This window comes from Rhinolophus sinicus, chromosome 12 (genome assembly GCF_057876585.1).
Source record: "Rhinolophus sinicus isolate RSI-liver-muscle chromosome 12, RSI-T2T, whole genome shotgun sequence".
Classification (NCBI taxonomy): Eukaryota; Metazoa; Chordata; class Mammalia; order Chiroptera; family Rhinolophidae; genus Rhinolophus; species Rhinolophus sinicus.
The window spans coordinates 5,206,714-5,231,624 of record NC_142512.1 but is presented as its reverse complement, the minus strand read 5'-3'; the positions used below and the strand labels follow the sequence as shown (position 1 = coordinate 5,231,624).

General features: G+C 53.1%; 1 protein-coding gene across 4 annotated transcripts in view; it reads right to left on the bottom strand.

Annotated features, from left to right (window-relative positions):
• Nucleotides 1-4,861: 4,861 nt before the first annotated feature.
• Nucleotides 4,862-24,911, bottom strand: part of KCNJ12 (potassium inwardly rectifying channel subfamily J member 12) — a 46,002-nt gene continuing 25,952 nt past the window's right edge. For 2 of the 4 annotated variants that reach the window (XM_019715988.3, XM_019715989.3), the window contains exons 2-3: nucleotides 16,761-16,882; nucleotides 4,862-9,835 (exon numbers count right to left, since the gene is read on the bottom strand). In XM_019715988.3, coding sequence (XP_019571547.3) covers nucleotides 8,493-9,779 — 1,287 coding nt within the window. In that variant the 5' untranslated portion in view covers nucleotides 9,780-9,835; nucleotides 16,761-16,882 and the 3' untranslated portion in view covers nucleotides 4,862-8,492. Of the gene's footprint in view, nucleotides 9,836-13,350; nucleotides 14,063-16,760; nucleotides 16,883-24,911 lie in introns of those variants that run through there. The other 2 variants (XM_019715985.3, XM_019715990.3) reach the window with 2 other exon arrangements.

The window sequence follows — 24,911 nt, the reverse complement described above, 5'->3', positions numbered from 1 at the left end:
TGTCTGCCCGCCAAGTGGAAAACGCCCTTTGAGGAACTATGTTTAATGATGTGTTTGATTGAGACACCACGTTTGCTGATTTCACTGTGTGTGCGCATATATGTATGTGTGTGTGTAGGTGACAGCTGTGTCACTAGTGCACGTGTGGTGAACCATGTTCACTGACATGCATGTGGCACTGTGTTCAGTGCTGCATGTGAGAGACACTGTTTAGCTGAGTGGGTTCACGAGATGCTGCGTGTCGAGGTACATGTGTGAGTACCTCACCCGGGTGCCTGCCCTGTGTGTCATGGCACCTTAAGGAAGTCTTCCTTGTGCATCTCCAAGCCCATGGAGGCTTCTGAACTCTTTGATACCAATGCCCCCAGTGTACAGATGGACCACAGGGGCTGTACTGGGGCCCCAAGCTGAGGTGATATGAACCTCCTCTCCTTTCATACTTATGTCCAGGCCCCTTGAGGTACCTGGAAGGGATGGGCGAAGAGAAGTTGAGGGGAGGATCCAGTTGGTCTGCCCTGGACTGTCCTGTTTCACCACTGTTCCCCAGGTAATTATTATTAATTATGCTTCCTTCCATTTCCAAAAAGGTCCTGGCTTGGACAATAAATTATAGGCTACCTTTGGGTTGTAGTCACTTTCAAAGTGTCTCAGGGACACTGGAGTGGAGCTCTTGCTCCTCGGCTTCTCTTCCCAGAAGCCCAGAAGCGTCTTGACTCTGACTGAGGCTCTGAGACCCGTTTTGCCTCTGAAGCATCACCTCAAGGCAGGGGAGGAAGCCCCAGAAGCACCACCTCTCCTAACTTTGGGGTGCCACCAGATGGTGTCACCTGGTGCCTTGTCTGCTCAGCAGAAGCCCCAGTCATTCTCAGCATCTCCCCGACCTCTCCTTTGTTTTATCACATTATTTCTACGTTCTCGTGGTCATTTAGTTCTATCCACACCTCGGTGACTCCCTAGTCTCAGCCTTCAGACCTGACCTCTCCTCCAAACTCCAGACACATTGACTACATGTGAGTTTTGTTGGCAGCTGCTTTTTCTTTCCTTTCTTAAAGAAAAAAAAGGATAATTGAGCTATAGTTATCCTTTGTGGCGCAGAGTCCTGGGAGTCTTGACAAAATGGACCTATCTGTGTGACCATCATTATGGTCAGGATACAGATGTGTTCATCACGCGTCCCCTCCGAAATCCCTTCCTGTCCCTTTGTAGTCACCCCTTCCTCCACCCTGGACCTGGTGATCACGGATGTGCTCTTCATCCATACAGTTTTGGCTTTTCCAGAATGCCATATAAATGGGATCTTTCTGAGTCTGGCTTCTTTCACTGGGCGTCGTGCCTTTGTTATCCATCCATGAAGCAACATTCATTCCTTCTCGTTGCTCCAGAGGATTCCATCATGGCGACAGACCACAGCCTGGTTGCCCGCTTACAGGCAAGGGACATTTCTGTCTCTTCGTGTTTGGGGTAATTACACATAAAGCTGTTGTAAACATCCACTTACAGGTTTTTCTGCAAAATATGAATTTTCATTTCTCTTGAGCACCACAAAGGAATGCAATGGTCTGATCTTACAGTAAATGTATGTGTAACCTTATAAGAAACTGCCAAACTGACTCCCAAAATGAAGTGCCATTTGTTGGCATCTTAAAATGTCCAGAGATGCCATCCAGTCCTCCCCATCCATCCAGGGGCTCACACTAAGATCAACAGGGTCAGCCAGGGTGCCCCTCAGCTCAGCTGCACATGCAGCCTCCTAACTGGCCCAAACCCTCACTTGCCAGGCACCCTCCTCTCTTCCTGAAACTACATTAGCCTCGCTGTGCCATTTCCTACATGGCAATCACAGTGATCTTCTTAAGAAATCAACCATTTCATGGGTCTTTCTTGCTCCCACCACACCTGGAGTGAGGAAACCTCGGCTGCAGCCTATCCCTCTCCTGTTTGCACTCTGTCCCTGGCTCTAAGGGGTCCAGCCTTCCTTCTGAGCACCAGCTCAAGGCTGCCCCCACCTGGGATACTTGTCCCCAGATAGGTGACAAGAGAAAAGAGCTCGTACTTATGTTGCCCTTCTGTTTCCCTGTTTCTTATTCATTCTTCATGCCCTGCTTTGTGATCATAGAAGTCAGCTCCATGGGGCAGGACACAGAGTCAGGGAGAGGGGGAGCCAGCTTCACACCCAAAGAGTTGGTCTTCAAGAGGCCATTCTCGCTCTCTGGGAACTTTCAGGGCTGGCATGAGGGTCTGCTCCGTAAGGGCCCTTCTGACTGCCTTGGTTCTCTGCCGCCCACTTGGTCTGTAGGTCTGTGGCACTTATCACTTCTGGGCCAGGCACAGAGGAAGCGTTCAACTACTGAATGAATCAAAGCCACACCTCACTGTCCCTGCCTCTCATTAGGTGCTGGGTAGAGGTCAGAACCCTCTGGACCTTCCCAGTGCTCCATGGGCAGACAGAGGAATACTCTGTTTCTGAGATTCAGCAGAAGGTTCAAGAAATGGCCCCATCCCAGCCCACCCTATAGGGTTATAACTCCATGGGAAGAGACCTCATGGTCACTCAGGACACTTTTCTCAGCCTGGGACCCCCCTCCTGAGAGGAGCTTGGCTCACTGACCCCCACAAACACAAGGCTGGTTAACAGAGTTCACTTTAACACCTGCCCATCTGGCTCTACAGGCTGAGCCCAGCTGTTCTTCCAAGGGGGAGGGGCATGTGGGCCTGGTTCTCAGGGGCTAAGATGGGAGTGGGGGTACCTGTTTGTGCTGAGGGATTTCTGGGAGGCCCAGAACCTTATTAGTGTCTCTAAATAGGGAGGGTCTTGATGTCATGTGCCCTCTGTCTGCCACCAGGAGGGCCCCACCACACACCAGGTCCCCCCTCAACTCACACCTCCAGGCGCCAGTTCAACTTCCTCCTTCTCAGCCAACCCAGCCTCCCCACCTTCTATGCCTGCCCCTAGAAGGCTCTGCCGGCAGTGATGGCTCCCAGGGCTGGCCAGCTAAAAGGGCAGGACATTGTGGCCTTAGACAAGTCACTCACTTCCACTCTCTGCTGGGCAGGACACGTGGACCTGGAACCGTCCTTCAAGCCCTGGTCCTATCTAGGTGCTGCCTGTTCTCTGAGCCGAAATCCAGCCACTTGCTCTAACAGGAAAGTTCTGTCCCTTGACACCCAGTCACTGGCTCACCTGCTCTCCACAGACAACCACTGTCCTGATTTCTATCACAGATTAATGTCTGTTCTGCAACTTCATATGGAGGAACAGCATGTACCCCTTTGTGTCTGGATCCTTTCATTCAACATTGTGTCTGTGAGACTCATCCACATTGTTGCACGTAGCAGGTTGCTATTTTCATGGCTGTGTAATATTCCATACAATTTGGATGTGTTCGTATGCATTTGTGTGCATTTTGGGTGCGTGTACATGTTTATGTAGAGGGGGTTGTGTGTGTGTACAGGGTGTGTGTGTTGGTATAAGCCTATACCACCCTTTCAAACATTTTCTAGCCACTCAGTGGGTTCACAAAACAGTTATTGGTGCCTGGAGAAGCAGCGCCCATCTGTGTCTCCATCCCTGTCATCCCACACTGCATGTTCCATGCAGGCGGTGATCCCTCCCCAGTGAGCCCATGAGCAGCTCCTCTCTGGAGCCTTGAGGCAGTGAGGAAAGGCGAGATGCTACAGAGGTTACCATTGCTGTGCAAGATTGTCTGGGCTGTGAGTGACAACGCTGGGGCGGTGCAGTATACAACTTATGCCACCACACTGCTCCAGAGCCTGGTCTGGGGGCCCTAGCTTGGCTGAAGGCCATGGTCTCAGAGCTCTAGGTCAGCCTCTGCACCAAGCCTCAGCCGGAAGGAAGAGCAGGCCCAGGCCTCAGCACTGACCCTGATAACGAAAGGAAGAGCTAACATCTGGGCCACACTCAGGGCCCTCAAACAGCATCGTTCCTTATGTGTAAGACTGCACATGGGGAAACTGAGGCCCAGGGAGGGACTGCAGCTGACTGAGGCAGGGAGCATGGAACCAGACACCGGGTCACTGATTTGCTCCTTTTTGTCCTGCCAAAGCACCCTCCATGTAGTGCCCCAATGGACCCATTAGGGTCCTGGGGTAAGAACCCCAGGTTCAACCCAAGGGAACACTCCCCAGGTCCTTTGTTGATGTACAGTTATTCACGTGAAAATAGTTTGAGCAAAGGAAAGAATTCTCTTCCTGTGGGCCTCGGCCAGAAGGCCAGTGACATCCCAGAGACTGAGCCGTTTGTACAGATAAAATTCTTTTCCTCAAAGTGGGCCTTGCGCATTTCCCTCCTTGCACGTACTGTTCCCCCTGCCAGCAGCACCTGTCTGCCCTCTGTCCCCCTGTCACATTGAAGCAGGAGTCTTTCAGCCCTCCACCCATCCTGGGTTCCTCTGCTGTCACAGCAGTGAGAAACAGAGCTGTTATCATGTTCCCAGCACTATGGGTCCCAGAGTGGGCCTCTGGCCTCCTGCACTCATCACATCTTTGCAGAAGGAAGGGGAAGGTGGGAGGTGCAGGCCCAGAGACGACAAGGCAGTGGCCGACGTCACACAGCTGGGGAGCTGTGACATCCAGTCCCAGTGGGTGGTCTGACACACTCAGGGCCGTGTGGGAGAAGGTGTGCAGTCATGGGGAAATGAGGGCGTGTGCACCAGCTGGAAGAGCATGCCAGGGTTTGCGAGGACGCTGTGTTCTGTCCCTTGTCCCTGAGCGGCTGCCATGTCCCACCTCAAAGGCCCCTGGGAAGCCCCATCACTGCAGGACACATGGGGCTGAGGGAGCACAAGAATGGCAGCTTGTTCTGGAGCCAGGCAGAGCCTTTCAAACACACATCTCCACATGGTGGCACTCAGAGATCAAAATGCATTTAATGTGGTCTAGTCTCGTGGCCTATGTCTTTGTTATTGAAAATAACATGAAAATTCTCCAGTTTCACCATTTAAAATATATTTCACATTCTGTGATCTCACACAGGGCAGACAGGGCCCTCCTTCCCACCAGGCCTCCCCCCGCAGCCCCATTGGAACCTTTAAGCAGGCAGGGACGGCACAGCACCAGTGGGACACAGGAGGCAGCATGCACGGGTGCACACATGGATATACCACCCCTTGGACATTTGTGTGCACAGCTCCCAGGACCTGCACACACTCACACACATACACACTGCCCCCTGCAGGCAGGCACCTGCTGCTACACAAATGCACCACATGCACGTAACATGTTCACAGGCTTCATACTTGTAATCGCTCACTGCTGGATGCCAGTGAGCATCCAGTAGATATCAGCTCCTGCCCAGGCACACAGGAGCCTCCCCCTGGCACACATACTCCACACAGCCCATATGGACACGAGCATGGCAGAGGGCCAGTGGGGCACTGAGAGCAGATCTGCTGATGACCATGGCTGGTGAGTATCCTGAGTGCTGTGTGTGCCCAGCCTTATAGCCAGGCGAACATTTAAACGTCCGCATATAAAATACACACACACAAAAACACCTATGGGAAAATATACACATAACTCTGTGTGTGTGCATACATACTTACACGTCATGTATATATGGATATCATCATGTGCACACATCGGTACAACAGTCCCACAGATCATGAATCTACACTCTCATGAAGTTACAGGCAAAGCCATAATTGCATGTTTCATTCGAACACAGATGAGACAATTCCACATATAAATCCACACACTTGGTGCTCACACTCTCACAGTCACACATACCCTTCCGCCAGCATGGCCCTTTCCCACATAAGCAGCTCAGTGTCTCAGGGCAGAGTGCAGAGGCCACGTCCTTAGCGCACTCCAACCTCTGGACCTCCTGGTTCAGGCTGTTGACAAACTTCTTGGAAATCTCACTTCCTGGGAAGGTGAGGGCAGGAGCAGGTTGGAACACACACCTGCATGTCACACAGACCACAGACCATGTACATACACATGCACACACACACTCACGTGCACAAGTGTGCCCCACTCACCTGTGCGCAGCACATTCAGTGGGTTAACATCCTCTCCACACACCACACGGACACACACGACCCCGCACGCATCCCAGGGGCCCAGTGATTCCGGCTCTGCACACACACAGCTCCTCCTCCCATCCACCCTCCCATTTCAAGTGCATTAAAGAGGAAGACTATTTTGGTCTTTAGCACAAGCAATAAATAAATAAATACAGGAGAGGGAAAAAAAAGGGCAGAAGAGTTTGAAAACACAGCATCTACTTTTGGTGAGAGATGAAAGGCAGCTTGGGGCTGCTCTCCCACAGGATCTGGCGGCTGAACGGGGAGGGGACAGGTCTGAGAGGAGGCGCACCAGGCCACCTGAGATTGCCAGGGCCTTGGGGTTCAGGGGTCCCTGGGCTCTGCTCTGGGTCGGGTGAGTGGAAGGCTGGCCTACCTGGCCCTGGGAAGATCTCGGGCTGCTGGGCAGATAGGAGCACTGGCCACTATGCTTCCCTAACTGGGGTTACCTCAGCCTGACAATCTGGGTGTGGGGGGTGGGTAAGTGCGCCTACATCAACCCTACCCTCACCACCATGGCTAAGGCTGAGAAAGGCCGGCGCTCAGGGGTGGAAGGAGCGGAGATCCCTCCAGCAGACCGTGAGATGAAAGACCTGCCTCCAGTATCTTGGGCTGAACCTTCTTGGCCAGAAGTTGGGGTGAAGTCTGAGGCTAGGACAGGGTGTCGGGAGTCAGGCCTACCTAAGGGCAGGGGCTGCCGGGATGTCTCTGGGTGGGGGCTGATAGCCTGTGCCCAGGTCCTCCACAGCCCCTGACCTCAGGTCAGGTCTCCAGGGTTGGAGGAGGAGGGAAGAGGCAAGAGACCCCACCCAGGGCCCAGCCTTTGCCAGTCTCCCAAGTCCCATCCTTATTTGCATGACTTTGCACTCTGCCTCTCAGAGGCCCTGATGGCTTCATGTTGAGAGCTGTCTTTGGGGCACAGGTTGGAGAGGCCTGGAAAGGCAGGCTGAGGAGACCCCAGCTTTCTAACACTGACTTCCTTTTGGGCCTGGTCATTTGGGAGCACAGCATTCTCAGCTGTCCTGGGAAGGGTCCAGCCTCCACCAGCTGTCTTCTCTACCAAGAACAAGCCCACATTAGGCAGCTCTGGGTCTCCGGGCCTGCTTCTGGGCCACTAGAGCATTAACAGCCCCAAACCTCTTCCTGACTGGGGTGCCTGGAAGCATGTGACCCTCCCAGTCACCTCGACTGACAATTCCACGCCTTCCCTAAAATTGTTCCTCTGCCATTCTGGCAGGGTACAGCCTGGCTGCCACCGACCTGGGCTCACAGGTGGTGCTGCTCCAGGTGTAGGGGAAGAACCAGGTCAGCCCAGCCTCTGCAGACAGGGGCTTGCTGGCAGGGACTTTGCAGGAGAGTCATGGCAGCAAGGAGCACAGGGGAGTCCAACAAAAACAGAAACAGCTGGAGCCAGATCACCCAGTGTCAATAAGGCACAACTCACCCAATGGCCCCCTTCGGGATGGGGCTGACCTGCTTCCTTCTAGTCTGGGAACCTTCCACCTGGCTTCCCTTCCCACAGGGCCATCCAGTCCTACATTTCCCAACTGCCTCTCACTGTACATGGGGTAGAGGCCAATGGCCAGAAAAGGAGAGAGAAACAAAACAGGAGAATCCGGTATGTTGGAGGAGAGGGGACTCTCCACAGCGGGCGGGTCTCATATCTGGCTCTGAGAGATACTTCTAAGGTACAAAGTCACACTCAGACAGCTCAAACCAGTTTTCTCCTCTGGCCTCTACCCTCACCTCTATGACATTGGAAAGCTTTTATTATGATCATTTAACATGGTCTTGGTTTTTCTATCACAAATGGAATCTAATTGGCCCATGAGCATAAAGAACCACTGTGAGCCCTGTGCTTGCTGCCGGGGGGAGCCACCTACTCACACATGGCCTGCCCAGCCTCAGAGGACCTTCTGGAGCCTTCACCCAGCTGCTTGTATCCTGGCAGACAAATGACATTCTAATTGTCCTTTTTTTTGGTACCCCCATGAATTAAAAAAATTTCAAATCATTTGCTACGTATTTTTTTTTGTAAACAGTCATACCCAAACTAAGATTGAGAAAGCTGTAACTCTTTGTTTCTCCTCAAGTTAAAAACCGGTGAGGTGCCCTGCAGCATGCCAGCTTTTGCCCAAAGGCTGGGCGGCTGTCGAGCCATTTCTGGACAGGCCACATCTCTTTTCTCAGGCAAAAACCCTTAGCCCCTAGGAGGCCACCTACTTGCCCCTGAGCCTGCCCAGGCCTCTGAGGTGGGGGTGAGGCACCCACTCCAGCCTCCCACTCCTTCACCAACCTTCCGAGGCCATTGTCAAGAAGCGTAAAACATCTAAAACGCTACTGAGTCTGCAACTGGGGCTCCTGGCCCGTTCTGCTCAAACTCAGGGCCCTCGCAGGATGCGGGCCTCACCCTGGCTGGGCAGATGCTGCATCTTGGCTAACAGTGGCTCAGATCTCTGACTCTCGTCTGTAGGGCCGCTGCTCAAGGGTGCCGCCACTGGCCTGGAGTCTGTCAAAGTTGTGCCTGGCCTGAGGGCTACTGCTGTCCTGGTCTTCATCCACTTCATCCTCCTCGTCGCGGCTCAGGAAGGCCAGCTCATTCTCATAACAGAAGGAGTTGGCGCTGGGCAACAGAAACTTGTTCTCCACCAGGTCCTTGGCGCTGCAGCGGGGCGTGGAGGGCACCTCGTAAGTCTTGTGGAAGTGCGAGTAGTCGATCTTGTACTGGTTCTTCTCCTCAAAGAGGACGGGCTCAAAGCGGTGGCCCCACAGGATCTCGTTGGCCAGGTAGGAGCTTCGGGCCTGTGTCGTCATGGCCGTGGCCTCCACCATGCCCTCCAGGATGACCACAATCTCGAAGTCGTCCGTCTCCAGGTCCTGCCGGCTGATGCCGAACAGTGGGCTGGCCTCGTCAATCTCATGCAGGATGGTGATGGGTGACACCAGGAAGATGCGGTCGAGGCCCTTGTCAAAGCCAACATCGATATCAATCTGGTCCAGTGGGATGTACTCACCCTCCTCCGTGACTCGCGGCTTGATGAGCTGAGCCCTTACGTGGGCCTCCACAATGTGGCTCTTACGTAGGTTGCCCACACGCCACATGAGGCAGAGCTTGCCATCGCGCAGTGCCACAACGGCATTGTGGCTGAACAGCAGCGTCTGTGCCCGCTTCTTGGGCCGGGCCATCTTGGCCATGATGGCACCGATCATGAAGGAGTCGATGATGCAGCCCACAATGGACTGCGCCACCACCATGAAGACGGCTACTGGGCACTCCTCCGTCACACAGCGCAGCCCGTAGCCAATGGTAGTCTGCGTCTCAATGGAAAAGAGGAAGGCTGCCATGAAGCCGTGGACCTGCATCACACAGGGCGTGTGGCCATGGTCCTTACCTGGCTCCAGGTCACCATGGGCCACCGCGATGACCCAAAAGATGACGCCAAACAGTAGCCAGGAAGCAAGGAAAGCCAGCGAGAAGATGAGTAGCATGTAGCGCCAGCGGATATCCACGCAGGTGGTGAACATGTCGGCCAGGTAGCGCTGTGACTTCTCATCCATGTTGGCAAACTCAATGTTACATTGGCCGTTCTTCTTGACGAAACGGTTTCGGCACCTGCGCCGTGTGTGCACCTTGCCGTTGCCAAAGCCATTGGCGCCCGACATGGTGACCAGGTGCAGCCCGTCCTCCTCTGATGACACAATGCTGTAGGGGTTGGCCCGGCCAGCTGTGGTCATCCCGGGGATGGGGTGACCCTCGCTCGCTCCCAGGCTGGCTCCGGGCGGGGTGGCTCCTGCAACAGATAGAACAGCATGTGTCTCACACCTGCCCATGCCTCTGCCCCCACCCAGGGCCCTCAGAACTGGCAGACATTTGACCCTAATTTACCCACAACCAAGCTCCTGATCTTCACTCCCACCTTAAGCCAGCTCTTCACCCTCCTTCTCAGCTTGGAGACTCCACTCCAGCCAAAAACCTTAGATTCATCCCCAACTTCTCTTACTCCCACACCAAGGGCTCTGCTTTCAAAAGATAGTTACTATCCGCCCCCTTCCCCCACCCTCACGGCCTGAGTCCCCATCATCACACACCTGGACCAGCTTGGCGGCCACCTCACCAGCCTCCTTGCTCCTGCCCAACCTCAGGCCAGTGGCAGCCGGGGGGGAGCCTGTCCATCATCATCTGCTCCATCATTTGCTCCAAGCCAGAGACCCCTGGCACCTGCAGGGCCTGCATAAGCAGAACCTGGGACTCCTTGGATCTTGCCTCCCAGCCTCCCCCTCATTTACCCCGTTGCAACCTGCTGTTCCCCACTCTCTCTTCCCAGACTTTTTCCCAACACCTCCCTCTTTCAGGCCTTGGCTTTAATGCCATAAGAACATCTGCAGAAGTCTCCCTGAACCCTCAGAAGATGGTATACCTCACCCAGGTCTCCACTGCAACCCCCCAGCTCTGACCTCTGACCTAATAATGGTAATAAAGGTAACAGCGACGATGCCCACGGGGTTGCACTTGGCGACCATCCCTTCCCTACACCGTCGGCCACTTGAGCACTTTCATTCAGTGTTGTCTCACCTCCAGGACCTAGGAAAGGTCCTGCTTCCAAGGAAACCCAAAGCTGGGCCCCACCCCACCTCCTGATGCTCACGCATTCCACCCCAGGCACACTCAGCACTGATATGCCATACCCGCTGCCTCCTTATCACTACCGTGTTTCCCCGAAAATAAGACCTAGCCGGACCATCAGCTCTACTGAGTCTTTTGGAGCAAAAATTAATATAAGACCTGACATTATATTATATTATTATATTGCATCATATCATATCGTTATATTATATAAGATCCAGTCTTATAGTATAGTAAAATAAGATCGGGTCTTATATCAATTTTTGCTTCAAAAGACGCGTTACAGTTGATGGTCTAGCTAGGTCAGTAGTGTCACTATCCTTGGGCCACTCAGGGAAGTGCCTAGTCATTTCCTAGTCGGCCTGCTGTGTACACACACACTCACACACACTGGGCGGTCTCAGGGCATGCCCCATGGCGTGCACCCACACTGGATAAACACTTCCCATGGCTAGCGGTACATGTCCAGCCCCCAGACACAAAGGCCAGGGGCCACCCCTCCCCCAGTGCCCTGCAGGCTCCAGGACAGCCTGTTGGTGCCAGGCTGAGGCATCCGCAGGCTGGAGACCATGGTACCGCCTGGCCCTGTGGGCACTGATGCCATCTGGCCATTAGCATCGGGGCTGCGGGTGCTCGGGACCTCAGCCTGTCTCAGCAGGACTGGGCTGCACTGGAAGGAGGTAGAAATTCCTGTCCAGCTGGCCTGGCTAAGGTGCTGAGGAGTTGGGCATGCTCCTCCCCACCAGCGGGGACCCCATGCACCCCCAATCCCCATCTGGTTTCACTACGAGGTCAGAGCTAGACAAGGCTAGGAGCCCTTGAGTGCCCAGAAGACAATGAAGTCCCAGAGAGAAGGTCCCAGGGTGGCAAGGCCAGGAACAGGGAGGCAGATGACTGGGCATCCGCCAGAGGCTCGGAAACTAGAAGTGACAGCCAGGAGGTGGCAATACTGGGATTCAGCCCTGGTCTGTGTGACCAAGTGCAGCCAGAGATTCAGAGGAGCGATGAACTCTGATCTCTGCTCCAAATATCTAGGAGATAGGTGAGGGTGGAGCCCTCAGGTGACAAGGCTGCAAACCTCTTCCAGAATCTGTCTCTATTGCCAGGTGCTGCTGGTTCCCAGTGCTGGCACATATATGATGCCCACACAATGCCTGAGCGAACCATCGCCTCAAACCACAGAGAGAGCAGGCCAGACACATCAGCAAATGCTCTTAAGTCCAGTAACAGCTCAATGAGGTAGGCACTATTCTTACTTCTATTCCCTGAGTGGAGATTCAGAGAGGTAAATTGACTTCCCCAAATCCACACAGCAATAAGCAGGAGAGCTGGGATTCGAACCATTTTCGTCTAATGCAAGATCTCCCATCATGGGGTCCAGGCTCTGCAGGGGCATCTCACGCTTCCATCCCCCTCTCTCCCACAGGTGTTCCAGCTGACCTCCTCACCATGGGTCCGATGAGTTGAGGCCAGAGGCCATACTGGTGAATTCTGCTTCTGCATGAGCCATGAGGCAGGGAGTTGGTGGGGACCCCAGGGACTGTGCTGGGAAAATGGCTCAGCCCCAGATTTCTGCACCATCCAGGGGGAGGTGGCTAGAGTCAGGGTACTCAGGTGCGGTACCCCGATCACAAGGGGTAAGTTTGTGTGGCCTGGAGGCCTTGGGGGATGTCCAATGGGTCATGGCTGCTCCAGCTGGGGCTCCAAGCAGCTCAAGGCCTGTCTGTGTGGAACAGAATTACAAGAATCAAAGGCCGGAGGGCCCAGCCTGGTGCACTGCTCCTGACAGTTGGGCAGCTTTACGCCTGGCCAGCTGCCAGGCATATGTGGCTGCTGCACTGACTCCCCCCATATCTGCCAGCCTGGGCACCTGGGCCCCACCGAGACCGTGTCACACAGGCCTGGGAATCCCTTCTTCTGTTGACATTCCTCCTAAAACCACACAGAGAAAATCAACAAGATCATGTTCACATCCACTCCGCCTTTTCTCGGAGCTGGAAACTGAGACTCAGAGCAAAGTCACTTGTCCAAAGTCACGCAGAAACTAAAGAACAAAGACAGAGATGGAGCCCCATGTGTTGGTCCAGTCTTCAGTCTCCCATGCCTACATTGTGCTGTGTGTGTGCACACTTGTGTGTGTGTAGGCACATGCATGTGTGCATACGTGTATGTGTGTATGAGACACTTGGGGTGTGGGAGCCCCTCACAGGCTTTTTGTGAATATAGCACCACAAAGAAAGATGCAGAAGAGGAGCCATGACTAGATACCCCAGCACCACAAACTTGCCAAACGTCCCCAGAACGACACTCCTCACACACACAGGCATGGCAAGTAGGTCACCAGCTGTGCGGTCTTTAAGGACTCAGTTTAAGAAAAGTGGGATGGTATCCTCAGCCAGGGATTTGCGGGCCTGTTTGGCTCCTGCTAAGTGGGTGTGTATGATTAAATCAGATAAGAAATGGAATTAGATTTGTTCTGCTAGAAGAGGCCTTAGCAAGCAATGCGGATAGCTCCCTACTAAATGAGAACGGAGGCTGAGAATAATCCCAGGTCACAGAACGACTTATGAGCAGGGATGAGATGGTACATAACAGGACCATCCTCAGCTGATGCCCAGGTTGGCCAACGAGGGTTCTGGGCATTTCTGGGAGGAATGGGAGAAAGGCACTGGGGTGCACTACCTGAGCTAGAAAAGGTGACTTCCACAGACAGCCGTGAAGCGAGCCCAGCAGGCAGAAAACAGGCAGTAGAGAACGTGGACCTGGAACTCTTGAGAAGTGACGAGGCTGTCCTGGCCAGCCCCAGCAGCTGTGGACACAGCTTTCCAGCATCCAGCATGCTCAGAACACCAGCTGGGCCTGGGCTGCAAGCTTTTAGAGAGGCAGCTACCACATGACCAGTGGGAGGGGCCAAAAGTGAGTGGGAGGGGCCTCTGGATGGAGGAAGACACCCTACGCCCAGTCCCCTGAGGCTCTGGACACCTCAGGTTTCGGGGACATCCGGGAGGACACTGGGGCAAAGCCTGGGCCCACAGTCTCAGATGCCAAGAAAGCAGTGACTAGAAGGGCCAAATGGAAGCATTCTTAAGGCGGCAGGGCGCAAGGTCCTCTTCCCTCAGGGGCCTCTCGGCTGGCAGGGACCCCTTCAGAGGTCTGACCATTGTAATCAATGCTTATCCAGTGCTTACTACCTGACAGGAACTGTTCTGAGAGCTCTAATTAATGCACTTAATCCCTATAACAACATTATGATCATTACCCTATTTTCAGATGAGCAAACTGAAGCTAAGACTGAGTCACTTGCCCAGGGTCACACAGCCTTTAAAGAGTGAGCACCCAATCTGGAGGTAGGAGAAAAGTCAACCCCCATGTCCCTCACTCTAAGGCCAGACTGTGGGCATGACACTGTACTCTAGTCTCGGTCCTCAAGGCAGTCCCATGTAGTGATAAGACATACACACAGCCTGAATCTCGGCACTCGAAAACAGAGGTGAGACATGCACCAGCACCCTTGGCCTACAGCCATTTAGGCCTTACTTAGAATGTCCAGGGAAGGGGCACTCACAACCTCATGATCAAGTCCTACAATTGGAGAAACCCTTACAGGGCACTTCGTTCAGGGAAAGCTACTGTGTGGCCTACACGCACTTCCTGCTACAGCCTGTGCTGGTGGCAGACATCACTAATCCATCGTAGAACTTCTTTTTCAGTGTGTCCTGGGACAGTCTCAGAATCCTTCTTAATCCATTCACTGTCCATCAGACTTAGCACAAGAGCTTTAAAAATCCAATCTTTCATTTGCAGAAGGTGACACTGAAACTCCAAGAGGAGCTCCCTTACTCAGTCACACGGGAAGTGAGAGACAGGGCCAGACCTGGAGGGTGCAGCCCAGCGAGTCAGGTGTGACAGGTACCGAGGGCTGGGAGTGCAGAGGCATTTCTAGTGGGGACACTGTAGAGCAAGCAGGAGGGGGAACATCCTGGCACACTCGGGGGGGGGGGCAGTGAGGAGGCTGAGGCTGGTGTAGGGCGAGCAAAGAGTTGGCACTGAAGGAGATGGAGGGTTGGGAGGGGGACCACTTCCATTCGCACAATCTGGAGAAAAGATGACAAGCTTGTGTGTAGGATCAACTTTGCAGGCCAATACACAGACAGCTTCTGCCCACAGTGCACACCCATGGACTGCAAACCTTTGGGGTCAACACAGTGCGGGCTTTCTGTGCCAAGGCCACGCTAGGCCTAAGGAGAAAACCAGCAATGATACATTGGTATCGTGTTTCCCCCCAAAATAAGACCTAGTCAGACCATCAGCACTAATGCATCTTTTGAAGCAAAAATTAATATAAGACCTGGTCTTATTTTAATATAATATCATTAATATAATATAGTATAATATAATACTGGGTCTTATATTAATTTTTGCTCCAAAAGATGCAATAGAGCTGCTGGTCCAGCTAGGTCTTATTTTCAGGGAAACACGGTATGTGCTGGGGATAAGGGGTGGTTGGTTTGCCACCCATTCCCTCGGCCCTCACCACTCCAGGGCCAATGCCCAAAATCCAACCACTTTGCCTGAAAGATCTCTATGGCAACTGGAGCACGCTCTGCCCATGCATCTGGCAGGCTAGGGAATGAATGCCTCAGAAGAAGCCTTCGGTCAGTGGTCAGTTCTCTGTCCCCCACGGGCACTCTGGGGTGCCTGCTCTATGCTGCCTCCCCAGGTTCCTCAGCAGACTGGGCTCCAGTTGCCCCAAGCAGTGACTTTGTTGAAAATACACCCCACGGTGGCTCCTTCCCTTCCTGGTCTCTCCCCTTTAGTACTTCCTGGGATCACCAACCACTAAACTGTCTGCATGGAACCTTGTCTCCTAGGCCTCCCTCACAGGCTTCAGGGTGGCCCTCTGTGGCAGAGGCTCTGAAACCCGAGTCTCCCCTCTTGGATGCCCCATAGCACCACATGGCCAATATGATTCTTCTTCTAAACCTCCGTCTCCTTCCTCTCCCCCATCTCCCCTCCCCTTCCCCTTCCTTACTTCTCCTCATTCTCACCTTTCCCCTCTTCATGGTCAGTTGGCAGCCTGACCGCTTCTCCATTCACCCCAGCCAGCAGCCTGGCCTCCTTCCTCTCCTTCAGCCCCTATACCTCCTCCCTCGCCAGGTCCTGTGGTATTTTACCTCCTGAATTCTCAAAGCCATCCACTCTCCTTGCCCACAGCTACCCTCACGTCCAGGCCACTCCTGTCTGGACATGGCAACAGGCTTTTTGATGGATTTCACTGTAGTGCCCCTCTGCACCACGTGGCCCAACCTCTGAATCATAGCCAAAGGGAATGTTTAAAATCTTTCCATCCGTTAGGGATCAGCTGAAGGCCATTACTTCCATGACGCCCTTTTGGATTCTCTGGCTCTGGGTTTCTCCTTGTTAGGGTCAGAAACTACTCTCTACCATGTGTGAGAGTTGACTTTGCCCAGGCCCCATCTCTGGCCAACCTCAGAGGCCCACAGGGGCTGATGCAGGCCTGGCACAGAGAGGGAATCCAGGAAATGCTCACTGACCAGACAAAAGAATGAGGGAGTAAGACGCTGAATAGAGAAATGGATGAGGAGATGGGTGGATCAATGAATGAGGAGACAGACATATGTACAGAGATGGGTGGTCAAGCAAATGGATAGATAAATGTGACTGACAGATGGGTGGACGGATGGATGGGTGGTGACCAGAGAGATGGATGGATTAGGTAAGTGGAAAATGATTGGATACATTAGAAGAGTGGATGAATAGCTAGATGAATCAGTGGATGGAAGGATGGACGGGTGGTTGGGTGAGTAGATGAATGGCTGGGGAGGACAGATGAATAGTTGGGAGATGGGTGAAGACATGCATGGAAAGATGACTGGATGGGTTGGGTAGATGGATGGGGGAATGTGTGGAACTCGTGGATAGATAATGGGTAAATGAGAAGTTAAATAGGTGGGTGGATAGGTGAATAGGTAGATGAATAGACAGATGAGTAGGAGGGTAGGTGCATAGATGAGTGTTTGGCTGAATGGACGACTAGACGGACAGGTGCACACCAGTGACATTAATCTTACCTCTTGAATCCTATGTTCTAAGTAACGGTGCTGAGTGGGCAAGTGGCTGTCTTCAAGGCTGCATTAGTAGCAGCTGCCATTTCCCAGGCACCAGTTGGAGACAAATCAGTTGCTAGAAGGCCCTAAAGTTAACAAACCAAAGCCAAATTACTGTAGACAGTGCCACTTTCCTCAGAGGGGCTCGGAAGTCAGAAATTTCCACATGAACCCATACTTCTGCTTGCTTCCCCCAGGGTCCCAAGGGAGGTGGAGGGGCCTCCCACACTTCTGGTGCCCCTCGTCTTCACAGCATGTGAGCCTGTCCATAACTTTCAGAACCAGAGAAGGGCAATAGAAGATGGGTCCCCGGAGAAAATAACAGCTGATATTTAGCAAGTGCCTACTACATTCCAGACACTGTGGTGGGTGTCCAGACGTCAACTCAAGTAATGCTCACAACAACCGTACAAGATTGGAACTATTGCTGTTCCCATTCCAGAGAGGTGGGTACTATGGGAATTCTCCTAAGATCACAGGGGAACTTGGTTCCCTAGCCTGTGCTCCTAGTTATCACCTGCAGAGCCTTCCCAATAACAATCACAGGGCCCAGCAGTGCATGGATGGATGGATTACAGATAGATGGATGGGTGGGCTATAGAGGGATGGATAATGGATGGATGGGTGGGTGGGTGTGTGATGGCTGGGCAAGTGGGTAGATGCGTAGGTGAATGAATGGATGAGGTGGTTGGTAGGACACATGGATACATGAGTGGGTGTGCGGATGGATGATTATATGAGGTGTGATAAAAAATATATAGTGAATGTTTACATAAAAAAATTAATTGCAGTAAAACATACATTGCCATTAATCTTCCTCAAAATACTCCCCCTCTCTTCGAACACACTTATGCCATCATTCTTGCCACTTTCTGAAGCAGTTGTGGAAATCCTCTTTTGTGAGTGTCTTTAGTTGTGCTGTCGTGGCTGCATTGATGTCCTGAATCATTTTGACTTTGGGGAAGAGCCAGAAGTCGCACAGAGCCTGATCCAGTGAATAAGGTGGATGAGGACACTCTGTAATGTTTTCATTTGATAGAAATTGCTGTATACCAGAAGCAATGTGTGACATGAAGTGCTGTCGTGATGGAGGATGATTTACAGCACATGTTCTTTTTTTTAACTTTTATTTAAGTGTGTTTCTCCAGGACCCATCAGCTCCAAGTCAAGTAGTTGTTTCAGTCTAGTTGTGGAGGGCGCAGCTCACAGTGGCCCGTGTGGGGATCTAACCGGCAACCCTGTTGATAAGAGCACCACGCTCTAATCAACTGAGCTAACCATCCACCACATACTTTTTTTTTTTTTAGTTAAAATTCATTGAGGTCACAATGGTTAGTAAAATTACATAGGTTAGGTTATAATTCTGTAAGATATCATCTTTATATCACATTGTATCACTTTGGGGAAGAGCCAGAAGTCACACAGAGCCTGATCCAGTGAATAAGGTGGATGAGGACACACCGAGTTAGTTCTCCTTTAATCACCGTATGTTTGATCCCATTTACCCTAATGTACCAATAGTTTAGTGGTTTCCAGACGGCATACTTTAAAACACAACTTCTCTCAAGTGTAGCTCACACCCGATTGTCTGCATCAAACAAGCTGAAACTTGTCACACACTGTTACTAAGGTTTGACACACTGCTTCCCAAATTGAAGGTCCCTGCCTTTCCATTGGATGGCACTCGGCAGCAGCATTCACCAGAGTTTTTGATCACACCTCGTATAGATGGATGCACATCAGTAATTTGTCAGAGATTTACCTTGAGCAACCACACATCCTATGTGGTCCCTGCAACCCTCAAGCCTCAGTTTTCCCATTTGTCAAAGGGGGCCCCTGCTTTCCTCTTGTGCTGGAGGATCAGGGGAGAGTGTGTTGGGAAGGGGCTCTACAAATTTCCAGAGGCAAGCTGACTTGGAATGCCCTCACCTTCCCCCACCTATTAGCCACTGAGCCCGTGGAGCCCCACCCTTTCACAGCTAAGGATGGCTATAATCCACTGTCACACTGGCTTTTCTGGCTGGAATGAAGGTAACTTGGTGAGTCACCCTCACATCATAAGTTTCCTGGGGTAGGCAACAGCAATGGGTTTAGACGCACACAGCGCTGGGTTCAAGATCCAGCTCTGCCCCTCACAAGCTGTGTGACCTTGGGTGAGTCACTTCCCCTTTCTAGGCCTCTGCATACTCTGTACAGGGATGGCCTGGCTGCTCCCTCTTCACCCTCTGGGCTCTTTCCTCAAGACTCCCGGTCTTCTTCCCCTACTTTCCGATCCCTCATACTTCCCTGATCAGCTGCCCTAGGTCCTGCAGTGTCTCTCTTAGGTCATTCACTGTCAAAAATGATGGGGCAATTGAGGCTCAGGGAGGCTCCGTCATAGATCACTGCCCACAGCTGGGACTCTCCATGGCAAGGACTTGTGATCAGGTCTTTGTTCTTATGCCGTCCCTTTGAGGAGCCCGCATTATGCCTGGCCCTGTGTGCTCAGCTCCTGCCTTCAGTTAGTCCAGCCTTCACAGCCCCACCTGAAGGCAAGATGAGTGTCCTCACTGGACAGAGAGGGAAATTGAGGCTGAGACAGGTTAAGTCACTTGCCCTGGGGCACCTAGAGCTGAAACTCTGAGCAGAGGACAAGGAAGCCAAAGAAGGTTAGGGAGAAGGGGTGAGGGTAAAAGGCATGATAGCCTGCCCCTCCCCACTTCCTGTTGGTCACTTGGCCTGCACCAGGCGATCTCAACCTCGTTCCCGACTCCCTATTTTGTGGAAGGGGCTTTCTCCAGGCCCACAAATCCAAGTGAGTCAGCTTTGTTCTCACTTGCAAGGGAGGCAAAAATAGCTCCCCGCTACAGGGAAACTGAGGCTCAGAACAGAGGAGTGATTTGCCCAAGACCACAAAGCCATTGAGTGAGGGGTGGCTTGGAGACAAGAACACAGGTCTCTGGATGCCCTGTCCAGCGCTTCCCCTGCCACCCGGCAGTGGCTTCAGCAGCCCATGATGTGAGCTCGGCCCTCTGAAGTTCACCAGACACTTTCCTAGTCATGGTAACAGTCCTGGACAGGGTAGTCAAGGTTGGGGGGGGCAAGGTTTGTACACAACAGAAGGGCAGCTGGAGCCCAGAGAGGCCCAACTGGCCCTCAGTCTCCCAGCAAGTGAGGGCAGGGCCTGGACTGACACCGGAACCTCCATGTGCCTTCACACCCCAGCACCAACCAGCCAGCCAAGGCTGGAGCTGAAACTGCCTAGGGCACAGGGCAAGGCATTTCCCCTTCCTGAGGCCCAACTTCCTCCTCTACAAAATGGGCTGATGACTGGCCTCCCAGGGGATGTGACTGTGAAATTCAATGTGGTGAGGGAGGTATGCTCTGGGCACAGGGCCTGGCACAGCAGGACTCCAGGAAGAGGCAGCTGTCAGAGTCACCATCATCATGACACCAGCCATCCCTGGAGGGGTGGGGCCCAAGGGGCCAGCAAGTCCCCAGCTCTGCATTTGAGGCTGCCCCCCAGCTCACAGTAACCCCTTGCCTGGTCCTCAGCCTCCTCGTCTACAAAACAGGTAGACCCCACCTACCTCAGGAAACTGCCAGCAGGGTAAACTGAGGCCATATTCCACTGTGTGGCACACAGAGCCATAGTAAATTCCAGGTCCTCCCAGTGTTCTCTGATGGGGGTTTTCTGGCTCTGACAACTACCAGCACAGGGAGCTCGGAGCAGAAATGGGGATCCCCAACGGGATCAGACCTGGCACATCCCTAACCCTCCCATATGCCACGAGTAACGCTCTCCGAATGAACCCCAACAGGCAATGATGCAAGAGGGCCGTGAGCTCCACTGGGGCAGCGTTCTGGCTGCCTTGCTCCTCTGCGCCTGGGGTAGTGCTGGCCGGCAGGCAGTGCTCGGTACGTGGTGGTCGCAGTGTCCACAGGTGCCCCCGACCCCTCTGGCCCCTCGCCTTCTGTGGTCTGGAGACAGGGGCTGGACACATTGATCCCAGGGATAGGCTGCACCAAGCGGCCAGGAGGAGCAGACATCCATCCTCTGAGCCCTGAAGGGAATCCAGGGCACAAGGTTCTGGTCCCCAGGGTGGACAACAGGTCAGGCCAGGCACCAGGGAATGTTTCCGGTCAGGCCAGGCACCAGAGAATGTTTTCAAGGGTATTTTTATCTTGAGAACATCCTTCTACAGGGGGCGGGGGAAGGAGGGGGACAGGGTGTCCTTGGCCCCAGGCCTCTGGGAGCAGCAGAGGACAGAGGCCCCTGGGCACTCTCTACTGGAGTGGCCATTACAGGCAGTGCTCCGTCCCTGGGTTTTTTTTGGGTCCTGGCAGCAGTTGGAACCTGGAGGGTCTTGGGGGTTTCATGGAGCTCCCAGCTCTGCTCCAACTTGCTGTGTGACCTGTGGCAGGTGTCTGTCCCACTCAGGGCTTCCGTCTTGCAGTCAACATTCCCTAAGGTCCTGCTCAAGCTGGGCTCAGCTGGGCACCAAGTACCTGCCTGTGTGGGGCATCCTGCCAAGCAGGGGAGATAATAAACCAGCAACCACAACAAGGTCAGAGCCTTGAGAGCCCAAGGGAGGTGTCTAAACCAGTTGGGGGAGAAGGGGGCTTCCTGGAGGGAGCAGAGAGAGCCTAGCCTGAGACTGACCACAGTGCAGTGAGGGGGACTCAGAGTCCCACGGATCGGGGTGCACATCTGGCTCTATTCCTCACACACTGGGTCTCCCTGCTTCTGAGCCTCCCTATTCCTATCTTCCAATGAAGGAGCTGGCCCTTCCAAGCCTGACATTCCAGGATCCTAAGGGATTTGGGGCTAAGGAAGGCGTAGAGAAACAGGTGGGGGCACACCCTGTCACCCTAATAACTGGGAAGGCGAAGGTGTTTTGAGTGCCTATGTGTGCAGGTGCTGGAGCCGAGGCATTACACTGACAGATGAAGAGACTGAGGTTCTCAGAGGTCCCTGGATGCATATTTATGAGCTTGGACTTGATCCCAGAGGAGAGTTTGAAAGTATGAGTTCTGGGTCAATATGTCTTGGATTCAATCTTGTCTTTTCTCTTTCCATGTGACCTTTGGCAAGTCATATAACCTCTCTGAGCCCGTTTTCTCACCTGTAAAATGGGATTAATAATAGTGTCTAACTATGGGGTGGTGATGGGGTGTCAGCAAGTTAATACATGGACGTTGCCCAGCTGGAATCTCCTGGCCTCCACCCACTCCTGTCATCACATGTCTGAGCCCGACTGACGCTGGGGACGGGTCACAGGCACCTGGAAGGCCACAGCTGGACCTCACTCAGTGCAATGCAGGAAGGAATGAGCAAAAGGACAGAATGGGAAGGAACTGCAGGGGGAGGGACCAGTGAGCAAAGGCACCCTGGCTTCTATGTTCCTTACAGCACTAATTTTTCAAGCTTCAACCTAAGTCGAGTCTCAGGCATTTCCTAAGTGCAGCATGTGCATGGGAGAGCAAGGGCCTGAGGTTAAGTAACAAGAAACATCCTGTAACAAAATAGACCATGAATAAATAGGCTGGAAAATTTGCCAACATATAAATAATTATGATGTTTACCAAAACTCGCCAAAGCAAAACAAAAGGTATAAATGTTTTCTTTGTTTGATGTATGTTATAAAACAGGACCGATGTACTTCATACATAAAGAATTCTTTTAAATCAACAAGACACACTAGGAATGAGCAGAGGGCTAGGGTTGGACTCCCCACTGAGGAGGGTCATGTGATCCTCAGTGAGCTGTGTCTCAGGAATGCTCACGCCTCAAAGCCTCAGTATAAGCTGGTTCCTCATCATGCGATGTCTTGCTCTGCCTTCCAGAACTTGATGCATCCTTCAAGCTCAAAGGATGCCTCCTCTATGAAGCCATCCAAGATTTCCCTGGGTTCCCTGCTGCTCCTTGCCAAGTCCACACAACATGGTTCTTGGCCCCCTGAAACCAGTGCCTGGCTTCCGCTGAGTGCGTGGCACTTCATCAGAGATTGTTCCAGGTGGGATGGCCTAAGCACCTTTGACAGAGGAGGAAAGAAGGCAGAGAAGTGCACAGCCATGTGATAAGTCCTGGTCTATGAGCCACATTGCTGAGCCTCGCCCCCAGGTGTCGTGCCTCTGGTCCCTGCCTGCTCCAGCCAACTCTTCCCTAATGATTCCTCCGGGCCCACCTTGCTCCCATCAGGGAAAAGGCCCCACCTTGGGGGCCTCATCTCTTCCTAATGGGCTGTGCCCAATATGAGTCCTGACAGGCAAAGTCCAGGCAGGATCAGGGCCTGAGACCCGGCCTCAGTCCCCAGCGACCCAGAAGCCCTGCTGGGGGAACACAGGGACAGTTGTTTTCTCAGCTTCCCTTTCCTTTTCCTCCTTTTATAAATTTGGCTTTATCTTGGGACCAAAAAATTCACTGGGAGGGTGTGACAGACCTGTGAGGGCACTGGGACTCACCTGGCATGGGCAGGAGGCTGAGTTCTGCGATCAGGAGTGCAGGAAAATAGGGTGGGCTTTTCAGAGGGCCTATCACTCCAGCCCAGGACCCCAGTTACAGCTCAGATGTGGGATCGCTGCCAAGGCCTTGGGTCTCCCTCCGTCTGCTCACCAGGATCACACTTAGCCTTTACTCACTCACTCAACAGATGCTTACGAGACTCTACTATATACAAGCATACTGCCTGGGGCCGACGTTTGAATGGGGCAAGGCAGAAAACATGCTGAGGAGAAAAGAACCCAAGTAATTCCGGAGGCAGGGCAGGCACTACTCTAGAGGTCAGGGAAGAACTCTCTGAGAGGCTATGGGAACAACGTTCCCGGAACAGCAAGGACAAAGGCCCTGAGGCTGGAATGTTGCTCTATGTGTTTAAGAAACTGGAGGGAAGGCAAAGGAGCTGGGGCTGAGTGTGCCAGGGAGAGGGGAGAATAGGTGAGAAGGAGAAGAGACAGCTCAGAGAGATGACTTAGCTGGGGACACATAGCCAGCGAGGCAGATGGGAACACCTGGGCCTCCTCTTCCTTATCTGCCAGTGACAATAATCATCTATGTCCCAGAAATGGCTCCCAGAGGAAATGCTCTCCACCTCCTTGTCAGACCCTCTGCCCAATGCCTTTTCTTTCCCATTCTCCCTCAAACTCCCATGCATCCTTCAACACCCACTTGCAAGCCCCCAACCCTTGTACTTCCCTCAGTCCTAGATCAGACCATTCTGGGTGTCAATTAACTGTCCTACCGAGTCTTCCCACGAGAAGCCCCCTGAGGCCAGGGCCTAGGTCTGACTGCCTCGAGCATGGGGCCAGGTTCCAGGAGGAGGCCAAGGAGGGCAGTGGGAAGCAGAGTGCAGAAGCCCCTCATGATCTGCCCCGGTAACCCAGGAGTGCCCTTGAGGCCTGCATTGCAAGATGGCAGGCAGGGCTGTATGCCGTCTCAAGACCATTCCAGCCTCAACTTGACATGGAACCTTGCTCTGTCTGGGCCGAAGTTTCCCCATCTATCAAATGAGAGGCTCCCCTTGGTCCTCTTCAACTTGTTGCAGGAAAAAGTCTGTGGCCTGAGGGATGGGGAGTCTCCCACCTCCTTCCCTTATTAACTGCTCACAGCAGGGAGTGGGGTATGGTTGGCACCACCTGAGCCCCCTTGGAGCTCTGGATGAGCCTGCAAGGCAGGAATTGTCAGCTTTCTGCCAGGTCAGCCAGGGGTTCCAGGCCAAGCCTCAGGGAGTTGGGGGGCCCGCCCACCCATAATAGAACCCTGCAGGGAGACAACCCAATGCCTGCCTTGGGCATTTCACCTAGAACAGCCCATTTAGTGGGCCTGAGAGAGCAGCTTCTCCGGGCCGTGTCCAGGAAACTGAACCACAGGTCATAGCCCATGATGCCTGTGTTGGTCCCCAGGCACCCATGAGGGCTGCCCAAGAAGAAAGGAGGGAAACTGAGGGCACCTGGGGGTATGTGGAGGGGTCTGGCAGGCTGCATGGGGCAGGGAAGGGTCCTGTGGTCCCTGCCACAACTCAGCACATTTCAGGACTCTTTCCAAGGGCCCAAAGATGGACTCCAAGGCTCTATGACCTTGATGGAGAAAACACGTGAACTTCCCTTTTCTCTCCGCAAAATGTGTTCCCTCTGTGA